Raw genomic sequence first — 13308 nt, 5'->3', positions numbered from 1 at the left:
AGTTGCTTATAATATTTTTGAGCTTACGTAACAATTTTCTATTAATTCTATTTAAAATATAAACACAAATTCCAAAGTCGTGTACTATTCTAATAGAATTAAATATAAAAATCTGTAGATATGTATAGTGAAATAACAACTCTAGCGATGATGTAGATGCCTATCGACAGCTATAGATAACTAATCAAAAGGCGTAGCACGGTCGTAATTTACATGAAAATGAATATCATTTATCGATAAATTTTAATTTTAATTCAAAGTTGTTTTAAATTATTTTCAATATCGTTGTGGTATAATGACTTTATCGTGAATATGTATTCAGTTTCGATGTGTTTTATAAAATTTGTCTACCTTCCACTCTATCGCATCGACAATCACGTTTGTCACTGGGTTATCGGCCGTCATTCGCTTTGACAGTGATTTTTCTTCCCTCTAACTTACTTGTCTCTTCATGAATTAGTATAGAAGATAAGATTTGAGAGAAATTTATAAAAAAATGGTAATCGTTGTCTATCGGACTGAAGGCAGGATTTCAAACCTGTTTGATTATTAAAATTAGAATTATGTGTAATCAATATTTGTTTACTCGAAGATAGTAGAATTTTGGATTAAAATATTAAATTAATGAGATGGGTCCACCGCCAGTGGTAACGGGAGTATCTCCAAAGGAAGGACCTCCAGGTACCCGCGTGATTGTTCGCGGTGAATTTCTGGGTAACAAAGCTCAAGATCTCATAGGTTAATTTCGCTGTTTAAGTTACTCACTTATATTGTTAATGATAAAGAAACTTTTTCATCAATGGAAATTTTAATGTATTTAGGTCTAACAATATGCGGATGTGATTGCTTCTTATCAGCAGAATGGAAATCTTCAAATAAGATCATTGCCAGATCAGGACCTTGTAAAGGTCGGGGTGATATTATAGTAACTACACGCAGTGGAGGACCAGGAACATCAACCGTACAATTCCGTGGTTATCATGAAACGATAGGTCCTATGAAAGAATCCGCGGTATGGGTGGAGGAAGCTCCTATGCAGAGTTTTGTCTGGGGGAGAAGGACACTCTCTCCAACGAATTATCAACAAGAAGACCCTTTAGGTTTAAGCGTAGAAGGCAATGAGTATGTTTATCTAACATCTTTGAGTTAATAGAAATTCTTTAATGTATCACTTTGTAGTAAGAAGTTCCCTGAAGATGAATTAATGGAACTTTTTGGGGAAGGTAGTGGAGATCTTACTAGTGAAAAATTTCACCCTGGTTGGTTCTTATTGCAACATCATCATGCTACTACTTTTGAAGATTTAAGGGCTGGATTGGCTTTTCTCAAAAGAAAAGTAAATTCCCAAAAAGAGGGTCAACTATCATTTTTAAAGGTGATTGTTAAATTAAGGAGACAAGTTAATATTTATACCTTTACTTAGTATCTTGTTTATTTTTTTGTAGGCTAATGTAGGGTCTGTAATGGAACAATTAGATACAATAACATTATTAAAAGAACAATTTGAAACAGATATAAAAACATATGGCAGTGATCCCACTGAAAAGTTAGAAAAAGCTATTAAACAGTCCATGTCAGAGGCTAATAAATTATTTGACGATGTGCTAGCAAGAAGAGACAGAGCAGATGCAACGAGAAATGCATTGTCTGTAATGCAGAGATATAAGTTCCTTTTTTGTATGCCAATTAATATAGAAAAGAACATAAAACGGGGCAATTATGATCTTGTAATTAACGACTACACGAGAGTAAAAAATTTATTTAAAAATACAGAAGTCGAAGTTTTTAAAAAAGTGCTGGATGAAATCGATAACAGAATTGTCATGTTAAAAGCACATTTAAGAAATAAACTTGAAGAAATGCCCTTCAGTCTGGAGGAACATAAGAAAATAATTAGAAATCTTGTTAATTTGGAAGCTGAAGGAGATCCAGCTTGGGATGCTATAGGTATTTGTCTATAGTATTGTATATTATATGTTCGCTAAAGCTAATAATTACCTTTTCCAGTTTCACATTCGAATTACTTGAAAAAAAGTATTACCAATTGTATACAAGAACATTTGGAAGTGGATAATTCAAATGGAGAGGATTGGAACAAAGCAAAGTCAATACAGAATAGTAAACAATCAAAATCGAACAAAAATGATGGGACTAATATTCCCCCAGAAATATCATGTATTGAAACAATTTGTGATATAATTGTCGAGCAACTACCAGACTTATGGAGATTAGGTCAGAGCTACTTTACAGGACAGTTACATGTTGCAGTGGACGCAGAAAAACAGACACCTTTCAAGGTACATTAATTTATCAAGTGAACATCGTAAAAAAATTCAACTCTGTTAAAAAAAATTAATTATTTCGACACAGAACCTAGTACTGTCAAGCATGGAGCATGCGATGGAAGGTTTGAAAAATACATGTGGCGATGATTTGGATGCTGTATGGCTTTTACATATCTTGCGTAGGATTAGACAAATGTACGCTTCATTGATTCATTTGGATTTACCAAACGAGGCATTAGATATTTTCGGAAAATTTATACTTAACTTGAGGTACAAAATATTGTTATTATTTTGTTAATATTTTTTAGTTTTGTCATATAATGAATTCAAATTTTTCAAATTAGACTGGAGTGTTTTCATACTTTGTTTAAACAAACGAAAGGAAACATAGCAACATTATACAAAAAAGAAACTTGGCAAATTGAATATTTAAATGAAGACGGTGGCGTTACGAAAGTGGTAATAATTTGATCTTGTTTATAAAAATACTATATGTACATATATTGTTTTGTTAAATTTGTTCATTTTTGTCTTTATAGCCATATCTGTTTGAAGAAATGGTTATAGAAGTCGCAAAGCGGGCGCGCGATACAGTAGTTGCTTGTGGCCCTCGAGAAGAACCTTTATTTGCTAATCCTGCTCATCATCTTCTATACTATCATTCTATCCAGGCACTGTTTACAACGTTCACACGATATTGCCTACAGCGATTGGCATTCAGTGGCTGCGAGGCAGCTCTAGATGTTGACGAATCGTCTGTATCTCAATTAGTTGGTTCTCCTTCTGGCTATAAGAGCAAGAATAACAAGCATCAAGGCCCAGTAAGTTTTACAGCATACTTGCAGCGTGGTATGTTTATAGAGAAGACCATTTATTTCAGGAAAGATAGTCTATATATTAATTGTCGTTAGAAAAAAGTACAAAAATTTGTAGCATCTTTTGAAGTCAGTGCTATATTTTAGCATTACTTCTGAATTTTTTATCAGACGTGGGAACAATACCTCTTAATCTCATTAAGTAATATTCGTTATACACTGAACACCATCCTACCAAGAATTCGAGACGCATTGAAGGATCAGGGTTATCCGAGTTTGTCAGATGCGGATGGATGGGGTTCCGATTGGACGCAACTGGGTACACTGGACGCGGCTGTACTGGATGCATATTTGGAACGCCGTTGTGACCCATTAGTTGGCACAATTGAACCAAGTATGTATCTGGGTGGATTAGAATGGGATTTTGAGACTGAACCTATTCATGTGAGACCGTATGCGCAAGAAATCCTAGCAAATTTAATTGCAGTTCACGCAGAGGTATCTATCGTTTTACATTCGTAAGCAATTTTTGATCGTTTAATGCAATTTTTCTGATTGCAATTTGTTTTTTTTTTATAGGTGCGCCGTGTCGCACCAGCTTTACTATATCGAGTACTCTCTCACATAGTTGAGACAGTAGCGGAAGAACTTGCAAGACTCATGTCGTGTGTTACTCAATTCGGACCGACCGGAATTGTGCAAGCACGTACAGATATTACACTCCTGCGGAGTGCCTTACAGTCTTACAGTACACCGAGAGCAAAGTAATAATCTATTTGGTATTTTCTTTTTTTTAGTTACACAAATAAAGGAGATACTAATATCTTAATTTTTGATCTGTAGAGATTTCTTTGAAGAAGCACTAGTTGCGATACCGAAACCAGTTCACAAAGACGACTATGCGCGAATCGACATGTTGTTCGTAAAAGTAAAAACGTCCATGCATTTGCAACTATCATGTCTTGCCAATGATGCAACCAATAATACTCCTACATTGATTGCCGATCCTAATCGCGTCACTACCGTATAGCTTTAATAATAACTTAAGAATCTAAGTAAGTATTTATTGTAATTGTTATTGTTATTTTTATAAATATTATTACAATAGATTCCTTTATTGCAGTTTGCACATTCATCGCTATTAATGTGAATAAATTAAACAAATTTCACCTTGAATTGTTAAATTATATAAATACATATGATACAAGAGAAAATAAAAATTGTAACCTTTTTAATCGAGTTTCTTCACCAACTGCAAAACACCAGTATCCGCGGTTAATAGCACAGTGTCTCCTACAAATTTATTTATATTTTAGCGTTTGTTTTTGATTATTTTTAGAAACAACAATATGTTACCTGTTTGAAATATTTGTGTAGCTCTCTTAGCTCCAACTATGCATGGAAGGCCGTATTCTCTAGCTACTACAGCTCCATGACTTATAAGTCCTCCTAATTCTGTAACTATACCGCTCAATAATGGGAAGTATGGGCTCCAAGCAATATCGGTAGCATGAGTAATTAAAATATCACCCTGTTGTATCGTATGTGCTTCTGATAGATCCGTGATTACACATGCTCTGTTAAGAACAGAGCCTCCGCATACCGACATTCCTTGAATTTTTTCAGATTTTTCATCAACTACTATATCTACATTACTCTGCAATATAGAAAGAGTTTTATAATTTTTATATATAAATAATATTCATACAAAAAATAATATATCAATCTACCTTCATAGGAATTGGCATTCCAGTATTAACTTCTGGATATTTCATTTTTTTTAACTGAGGAAAAATTCTTTTCCTACGGGAAGCCCTAAAAAATTGTAAAAGTATATTAATATAATAATTCAAAAGAAAAAGAAAATTTTATTTAATGATTTTATTACTTTTGTATTAATGCTGTATCGTGATGACTCAATAATTTCCCTATTTCTTCGTTCGTTAAAAAGAATATTAAGTCTTCGCTAGGTAGATATCCTTCTAAAACCATCAATTTTCCTAGTCTTCTATAAGCTAGCCGAAATATATGTATAACATATACAAATATTGATTTCGTCATTTCTCGACGAACGACAGCTTGTCTACATAGGGGTACAAGTTTTTCCAAAATCCATTTAATACGTTTCGACTTTGGCGTCTTCAATTGTGCCACTGTCTCCTCTGGATTAAGCGATTTGCTTGAATTGTTCTGTTTTACAGCCGCCATCATGATCTAGTAAAATAATTAATTTTTTTTATAATATATTCGTTATATATTGCAATGATATTGCATATTCCAATAATGACGGATATTCCAATGATACAGCTTACCTGAAGTGTATTAATAAGATCTTGAGGTCTAAGAGACCATGGTTCTGATATAAAATCCATTTCTTGAATGCATCTATATCCGTGCTCTTTAAGAAGATTATCCAATTCCTTTGCAGCTTGTGGGCAATTAATTTTTAACCAATCGATACCCTTACTAGGATCAATTTTTTTAAATTCTTCGCCTTTTTCATTCGTCTTAATATAATGCACTATTTTATTAAGTCCTGTTACCACTTCACCACTAACAATATCGCTACAAGAACCTAACAAAATTGCGATATCTGAAAAGTGCTCTTGCACAAGATCCTTGTAGCCACTTGTTAATAAACCCATCGCAAAAATTTGATAAATGACACTAACTCTTGATGTATGCAAATGACATTCTCCTGCCTAAAAGTTTTGTGAAATTACATAATCTAACCGAAAATTTTCCAATATGTGAATATACCCACCATTAAATATTCATCTCTATGTTGATTAATTTCATTATATAAACTATAAGCGGTATGAAAATCTTCTGCATTTAAATTTAAATTTTGACGAATCTTCTGTGCAGTTTTTTCTTTTGCACTATTTTTCATTGCATCCTTTACCATGTCACATAGGAGCAAAATTCGATCTAGGCGACTAGATACGCCGTTTCTATCACAAGCAACTTTTAATGTTTCTGGTGTGACTAAAACAGCTCCGCTAATAGCTATATCTGCGACTTTGTTCAAAAGTGTTATAGTTTCACTAGGATTTCGTAAAAACATCTGCGATAACAATGAACGTCTTTTAGATGTATGTTTTTTTTTATTAAATTCATAATACTACTTACATTATAATAGTTCACGCAGCATTTCATAGTAACGATATGAAAGAAAATACGATCTAAAGATTGAAATGCAGTAGCCGTTGACGAATTAAGTACTCTGTTAGTCATAGAAATTGATAAAGGTGATATTGGATATGGAAATACTTCGCCTACATTAGCAAATGTAAAAATGTCAATATCGCTTGGGACACCTGAATCTAATTCGTGCATTAGCTCAAAATCTGTCCACGTATATAAAGTGGTGATAGGTCGAGCTTGAAGTAAATAAATATTTTCATTGACTACTGCCCATTCTATATCTCTGGCGCTACCAAATAACATTTCTAAATCTACTCCTATAGTAGCTAATCGCAGAGCAATTTTTTCTGACAAACAAATTGTTTTATTTTCTTGGTCATTGAGTTCAATTGTAACAACTCCATTTTCACTTGCTAGCATTTTTTGATATTTATTCCCTGCTACTGAACTTGTTACAGTCAATTCATTATCCCAACTTTTATGAACAATTATTGTATCTGGTTCAACTGTTGCTGAAACAACAGACTAAGAAGATAGAAAGTCCATTAGTTGTTTTTTTTATATATTATTTTTATGATTTATATTGTAGTTGTTACTTTAATCTTACCTCTCCCAATCCATAATTAGCTGTAATAAGAATATTTGACGGGTCTCCAGTAGTCGGATGTCTGGTGAACATAACACCTGCAGCACTAGCATTTACCATCTTTTGTACACATACGCCCATAGATGTTTTTACAAACATCCCATGTTGTTTTCTAATATATAAGTTATTTAATACATAAGTATTAAAAATATTATGAAAGCTAATTATATTATCATGTTACCTGTATTTGACACTTTGATACGAAAACAAACTCGCCCAACACTTAGCTACGCTCTTGATGATATTATCTTCACCTTGGATACTTAAATAAGTTGAATTTTGGCCAGCAGCTGAAGTTTCTTCGCTATCTTCACCTACAGCACTAGATCTTATCGCGTACCTATATGGTTTATCATCATTGTTTTCTGACTCTAAGTTCTTTATTGCTTTTAAAATTGCATCTTTTACTTCGTCAATAATAGGAGTCGATTCGATGATACGCATAGCTCTAAAAATAAAAAATAATAAATGTTATTTATTTAGTAACAAAATATTCAATATTCTTTAATAGTATTAAACAAGGTAATTTACTCGTCACAATATTTTTGGAGATTACCATCTTTTTTCCCAACACTAACATTCTCGATATCATTAATCATTTCTTGCAATTTTTTATGTCTATGTAATTGCAATTCAAGGGCAAAAACAGTCACACAAAATCCTTTTGGCACAACAAACTATAAAAGTTGCTGCATGTTAGAATATTTTAAGAGCTTAGAGTAAAACAATAAAATCTATATCACAACTCACATCTGTATCTATAACAGAAGTTAACATTGCAAGAGAAAATCCTTTTCCACCGACAATATTTTCATTTTGGCATTTTCCATCATTAAAATATACAACATAATCGTTTCTTTGCACAGAAATACTAGGTTGTTTTAACAGTTGTAAAGGTGGATGCACTTTTGCTTTATATGATCCATTGTAGAGGGACCATAATTGCATTAATCCAACACCTGATTTTCCATTCATTTCTAACTTCACAGTAAAAATTTTGTTTAGTGAATTCCATGGTTGGCCATAATATAGAGTTATTGTTTTATTAGGTTTTATGATAATATCGTACTTTTTATTTTCAGCTGAAATTAAATGTACAACAATTATTTACATGTTTTATAAGAAATATATTCAATCAATTTCAATTTACCTATGAACCATGTTTTATATTCCAAATTATTATTAAGTTTTCTTTGTTTAAAATCGGATAATTTGAGTCCTATCTTGCTAATCTCTGCTACACTTTCATTATTAGTTCTATATTGACCCAACTGTATTCTGAAATTAAGAATTTTCATTCAATATAGCAATTTTGATCATAATATGTTATTTAACTTACTGTGGAAAACTACATCTTGTACTACTCATATTAAGATAATACATAGCGCCATATAACATTACTCCAAATAAAGTAACTGATTCATAAAATTCATAAGATTCATGCTTCCCCCAACGATATTGATGAAGTCCGCGCAAATACAGTGAAGAGACAGATCCATCTTTATATGTTATTTGACCTAGCATAGATCCCCATTGATCAAAACCTGTATACTCAAGTAACTTTCTGTAAAAATCAGAGGTGGATTATTTACGTGAATAGAACAATAATGTACAATAGCATTTTTATAATTATTGAATACATTTTATTTATCCAGTCAGGATTCTTCCAAGGTTCACAAGCTAATGCTTCTGCATGTAATTTTGAACTCCAATCTTCTGGCCATCTTAATGGTTGGGAATTCGCAATAAATCTAATTAAAAAAATTATTAATATAGTTCCAAATACTTAACTGACCTAATTATTAATTAATTGACGCTATTTATTACATAAAATTGAAGCGAACATGTTCAACATTATCATCATTGCATTCATCACCCAGAGTTAAGTTTCTAAGCATTCCATTGTAAATTATTCTGCAACGTCGTTGAAAATCTAAAAATTCAATTTTTAGACCACCTGCTGTCCATTCCTGAGTTAGGCTACTTGTTAAAGTTGTATCAGGATATTCTGCGAAAAGAATTTTTAAATTACTTTATACTCTTAGTTACTAAGGAAAAAAGAAATTCATGATACATCATGAACATTTTCATACCAGGCAAGACATATAGATGACCATCAGATGTGGCAAGTTGCAATGATATTTCTGCTATTTTGAATGCTCTACGAGTAAATTTAATTACTAAAGAATTCCCTTTTTGATCTGCACCATAAAAAAATATGCTGTTGGCACTCTAAACAAATAGAAACCATTCTGGATAAATTTAATAACACTTCCTAACTTAATAGAAGAAAAAATACTTACATTTTTATCTTTAATTTTTGAATTTTCTAAGTGACTTTTTTCATAATCTGAATGTCCTTCTTTCTTTTTTATCCTATTAATACAATATTCTGCCCACCAATATTTCAATAAGAAATAAGTATCTAAAAGTAATTTTTAGTAATGTATATGCATACCTATTTTATCTATGTGAATTAATAATAGATACTTACTTGGAATATTTTGTTTCAAGTCTAAACATGATGTATTATATTTCTTAACTGTTCTACTAATCCAAACATATAGCCACAATGGTAAAAAGATAGAAAGTAAAATTTTAAAAACAAATGGGACACTTATCATTGTGAATTAATTGTCTTTTAATGGATTCTTTCCTGATTGTTAGTGAGAATGTTATTTTGTTAGACACTTACGCCGTTAAAGTAAGTAGTAGCAATGAAATTTGATAAAAAGTTTATCTGTATTGTTCTTTTCACGATATTGCTGGTTTCTATAATCTTTATTGATTATCAATCACTTATCATTATTTAATAGATAAATGCTGATTGCATGCGTAAAAACGTACATTTTAACAATCATTATTAAATCTCTATAAATTTTTCAATTTAAATATCTTCCGCGCAGGTACGCAATCTTATCTTGCGACCATATAAATAACATTTCAATCAATTGCAAACATGAAATGCAACTGAGCACAAGTATGTATGTGTGTATATATATATATGTATATGTAATGACAGCAAATTACTATCCGCGAATAGCTTGAATGACACATTCCAACGACGACCTTGAAAAATAATTACATAACACCAGTATACTTCAAAATACAGAGTATCTTTTAGCAAATTTAATTGTAATGCTGTCAAACATCATATAAATATATGTCTGATAATTTTGATTAAAAAATATATTATAATAGTTGGCTATAGATAATTCGAAAGAAAATCAATTTTTAAATTCTTATCTGCACCGTTTTAGACTTTGTCTGGCGATTATATTATTACTTACAATCTTGTTATATCACTTAAAATTATAAAAAATTCGTAAAATATTTAAATCAATTTAAACGTCTTCCAATGATACACATGATACTATTTATAAAATTTCGTTGTAAAAATCATACAAAGTAAAAGAAATATTCTTCATTATATTTTCACACTTTAACAATTTCTTTCTAATACATCACAATGAAAGATCGTTATATATCAGTTCTGTCTTTTAGCAATGTAAGTGCGAATACAACAAGAGATTACTTTTAAAATATTATCAAAACCACACTATTTAGGTATTCATATTGGTATGCACTAGTGAAACATTCAATGTCATAGTAATTTCAGATGCACATATTTAAAGAGATACTAGAAATATCTTAGTCAGTCTTTTTATTTGAATTTTCAGAATTAACAGTTTCCTCGCCAATAACATCAACATCTGGACGAGATTTGTCTACCGGATACAACCTATAAATGATGACATTTGTCAGAGTAAAGTCTACATACAATCATAAGAAACATACAAGTTCCTGACTCACCATCGTTGATAAAGGTAAATGATAAAAACTGCGTCATCTCTAAAACACGCTATTCTATGCGCGGTTGGTGTTGAAATGATAAATGCGAAGACGTCATCTATAAACGTATTGAATGCTTTATACATGAACGTCCTCCATGGTAGATGTGCCACGGATTTTAGTTTGTAGTTTACAAAAAGTTGCGGAAGCATAAACAAAAATCCGAAAGCATAAACACCGTTTACTAAGGAGTTTATGCTCCACGAGTACCAACTGAAATTCAAAACATTATATGTATAGATATTTACATACATAAATTTCGAGTACATGCAGTTGTATACCTTTTGTGTGGTTGATAAAGTAAAGAATAAATTGCACCGGCGATAACAAGAGGATACAATAAATAACCTAAGTAATGCATACTTTCAGCATCGAATTCTCTTGTTCTAACTTCAGCTATATTGTTGTTATTATTGTTTTTAAGCCTAAGTCTCAACACTTTTTTTAATTTCCACATCTATTGAGAAAAAAGAACATAAAAAAGAAAAAGAGTATGTAAAATACTAACAGCTACATGTATACAGTTTGCCATTACCTCAATAATAGATCCAATTCCAATAGGGATTAGGACAAGTAGAGATGAACCTTCGTCTAGTAAATAAAGGAAAATAACAGTCTGACTAAATCCTCGCCATACAACAGTCCATTTACTAAGGCCCACAAGGTTATCTTTCCTTCTCCAATAACTCACATCATTTTTAAAAGCAAGGAAGTCAAATAGCAACTACAGAAATATAAAATGTTGTATTAAATTATATTTCAAACTATGTTGTAGTTATGCTTTAGTTTACATACATGAATGGCTGCAATAAGAAAAGTTCCTCCTAGAATATATATGTTGGTATCTGCAAAAATTCCTTTCACTTCATCTACATCTTTATCAGAAAATCCAAGAGTTTTTAGATTTTGCATAGTAGCTTCCACATGCAACAGCAACCTTAACTTCCCAATAGAAATTGGAGAATATTGCAACGTGATATTAACTGTATTATTCTGAGGCATGATTTTCACTAAATCACGATGTCTGGTTTGTAAGAAGTCATAGTTAATTATAGGTAAAAATGTTCTGCCTTGTATGATTCTGAAATAATGAAAATTCTAATGTTTTTTTAAATAATAAAAATACTAATGTTATATAATATCAATGCTTAAAATATATGTAAATAATGCTAATATACTTTAAGTGATTCACAAGTTCCGTAGGTACGTTATGCACAGGTAGCTTCACATCATCAGTCATTATTGTAAACGTTACGCGACTCTTAATATGTGTCACTGGATTTACAAAATTTTGCTTCTTCTTGGGATTTGAATTTCTCTCACCTAATAGATTGAAAGCTTCTGCTTCAGGAATGGTATATTGGGTCATTTTAATAGGAATGTAAGATACATATGGATCCTACAATAGTTACATTGTTAAATATATACATAGAAAACTTATATATAAAAATAAAATTCATATTATCTTTCATACCTTCTGTATATTGGTAATATCTTTTGCATACTTCCTAGAAGGAAGCATGGGTGCAACGAGAATATGCAAAAACAATGTTCCATTATTTCGTGTCTTGCGTGGAACATTCAAAGTTAATGGACTGAAAGAAAAATACAACGTTTGCATATAAAGAGAGGTGCATGCATTCAAAATTTAATGTTTATAAATAAACGGTAAAGGATACTTATGCAAATTCATACTTTTATCTCAAGAAATGTAATGCAACCAAAGCATTTATTTTGTTCACAAAATATTATAACGAGTGTTATATTTTGGATATTTTATATATTTACTTTTACTTATATTACATGTATTTTGCGGTTTTTAATTTGCTCACAAGTGCATAAATAGAGAATATCTACTCACAGAGTATTTGTGTGTGTATAATTGAAATTTTCACTAGCGTATACGAAATCGATCTGCTGTTCGGTAGGATATTTGTCGACGGAACTGTAAATTCGCAATTGGAGTTGCTGTTTTTGACTTAAATACGACGTCAGGCATGGTTTACCTTCTTCACAAGCCGGTGCCACGAACAACAGAGACAAATTATAAATCGAATAAACGATATAAGCCAGAAATAGTTTCGTTAATATAAGGGTAAAAGATGGCCACTGCATTTTTACAAATTCTTCCTTAAAATATTTTTAACATCATTTGTCTTCAACTAAGCGAATCAAAAAACTCAGCTGATATCGCGTTCCATACGATACATAATCGTGAATACTTGTATGTTATTTCGTTTCACTTCAGTGTACACTTAACACATTCAAGTCCAATGACATGTTATTGATACCAGTATATTAGTATGTAATGTATTTTAATATATTATCGGTTCAAAAACGAACAGAATATGATCAAAAAAATTGTAACGGGACAATCAGCGGTGACGACGGTACGTGCATAATCCATCGTGAAAGCAGGATACAGACGCCATCTGATGACGACTAAATGAACTAAAAAGAGCGCAAACGATATTTTAATAATGGAATTTATTTATTTTGGAATTTATCTGTTTTATAACAAAGATAGGAAGAAAAAGTTAATTTATCATAATAGTAGTAGTAG

At 31.4% G+C, this 13308-nt stretch overlaps 3 protein-coding genes across 5 annotated transcripts; 1 reads left to right on the top strand and 2 right to left on the bottom strand.

Moving 5' to 3' along the window:
- The first annotated feature begins 52 nt into the window (after nucleotides 1–52).
- Nucleotides 53–10692, top strand: LOC122572513 (exocyst complex component 2). 2 transcript variants are annotated; one of them, XM_043737544.1, is made up of 12 exons: nucleotides 53–738; nucleotides 822–1122; nucleotides 1180–1375; nucleotides 1446–1947; nucleotides 2008–2297; nucleotides 2371–2555; nucleotides 2630–2744; nucleotides 2825–3106; nucleotides 3272–3598; nucleotides 3680–3864; nucleotides 3944–4155; nucleotides 10574–10692. In XM_043737544.1, the coding sequence occupies exons 1-11, from the start codon at nucleotides 630–632 to the stop codon at nucleotides 4128–4130; spliced, it is 2679 nt and encodes an 892-aa protein (XP_043593479.1). In that variant the 5' UTR covers nucleotides 53–629; the 3' UTR covers nucleotides 4131–4155; nucleotides 10574–10692. The 2 variants fall into 2 exon arrangements, with proteins under 2 accessions (XP_043593479.1, XP_043593478.1); XM_043737543.1 differs by lacking the exon at nucleotides 10574–10692 and adding an exon at nucleotides 4224–4335.
- On the bottom strand, nucleotides 2983–9523 carry LOC122572510 (putative phosphoenolpyruvate synthase). Of its 2 annotated transcripts, XM_043737531.1 has the most exons (19): nucleotides 9388–9523; nucleotides 9197–9318; nucleotides 8987–9125; nucleotides 8721–8901; nucleotides 8534–8644; nucleotides 8233–8457; nucleotides 8044–8171; nucleotides 7644–7975; nucleotides 7425–7570; nucleotides 7075–7341; nucleotides 6855–7005; nucleotides 6233–6772; nucleotides 5865–6167; nucleotides 5413–5802; nucleotides 4989–5314; nucleotides 4831–4915; nucleotides 4457–4757; nucleotides 4328–4393; nucleotides 2983–3072 (listed from the first exon to the last, which is right to left on the bottom strand). In XM_043737531.1, the coding sequence occupies exons 1-18, from the start codon at nucleotides 9515–9517 to the stop codon at nucleotides 4332–4334; spliced, it is 3939 nt and encodes a 1312-aa protein (XP_043593466.1). In that variant the 5' UTR covers nucleotides 9518–9523; the 3' UTR covers nucleotides 2983–3072; nucleotides 4328–4331. The 2 variants fall into 2 exon arrangements, with proteins under 2 accessions (XP_043593466.1, XP_043593465.1); XM_043737530.1 differs by lacking the exon at nucleotides 2983–3072 and having other exon boundaries at nucleotides 4151–4393.
- On the bottom strand, nucleotides 10247–13166 carry LOC122572517 (cleft lip and palate transmembrane protein 1-like protein). The gene is made up of 8 exons (XM_043737552.1): nucleotides 12607–13166; nucleotides 12220–12340; nucleotides 11924–12144; nucleotides 11541–11826; nucleotides 11281–11469; nucleotides 11027–11202; nucleotides 10707–10958; nucleotides 10247–10635 (listed from the first exon to the last, which is right to left on the bottom strand). The coding sequence occupies exons 1-8, from the start codon at nucleotides 12858–12860 to the stop codon at nucleotides 10545–10547; spliced, it is 1590 nt and encodes a 529-aa protein (XP_043593487.1). The 5' UTR covers nucleotides 12861–13166; the 3' UTR covers nucleotides 10247–10544.
- Between the last annotated feature and the right edge of the window lie 142 nt (nucleotides 13167–13308).

Source organism: Bombus pyrosoma, linkage group LG11 (assembly GCF_014825855.1).
Source record: "Bombus pyrosoma isolate SC7728 linkage group LG11, ASM1482585v1, whole genome shotgun sequence".
In the NCBI taxonomy this organism is placed as follows: domain Eukaryota; kingdom Metazoa; phylum Arthropoda; class Insecta; order Hymenoptera; family Apidae; genus Bombus; species Bombus pyrosoma.
This window is presented reverse-complemented; position numbering and strand designations above follow the sequence as displayed.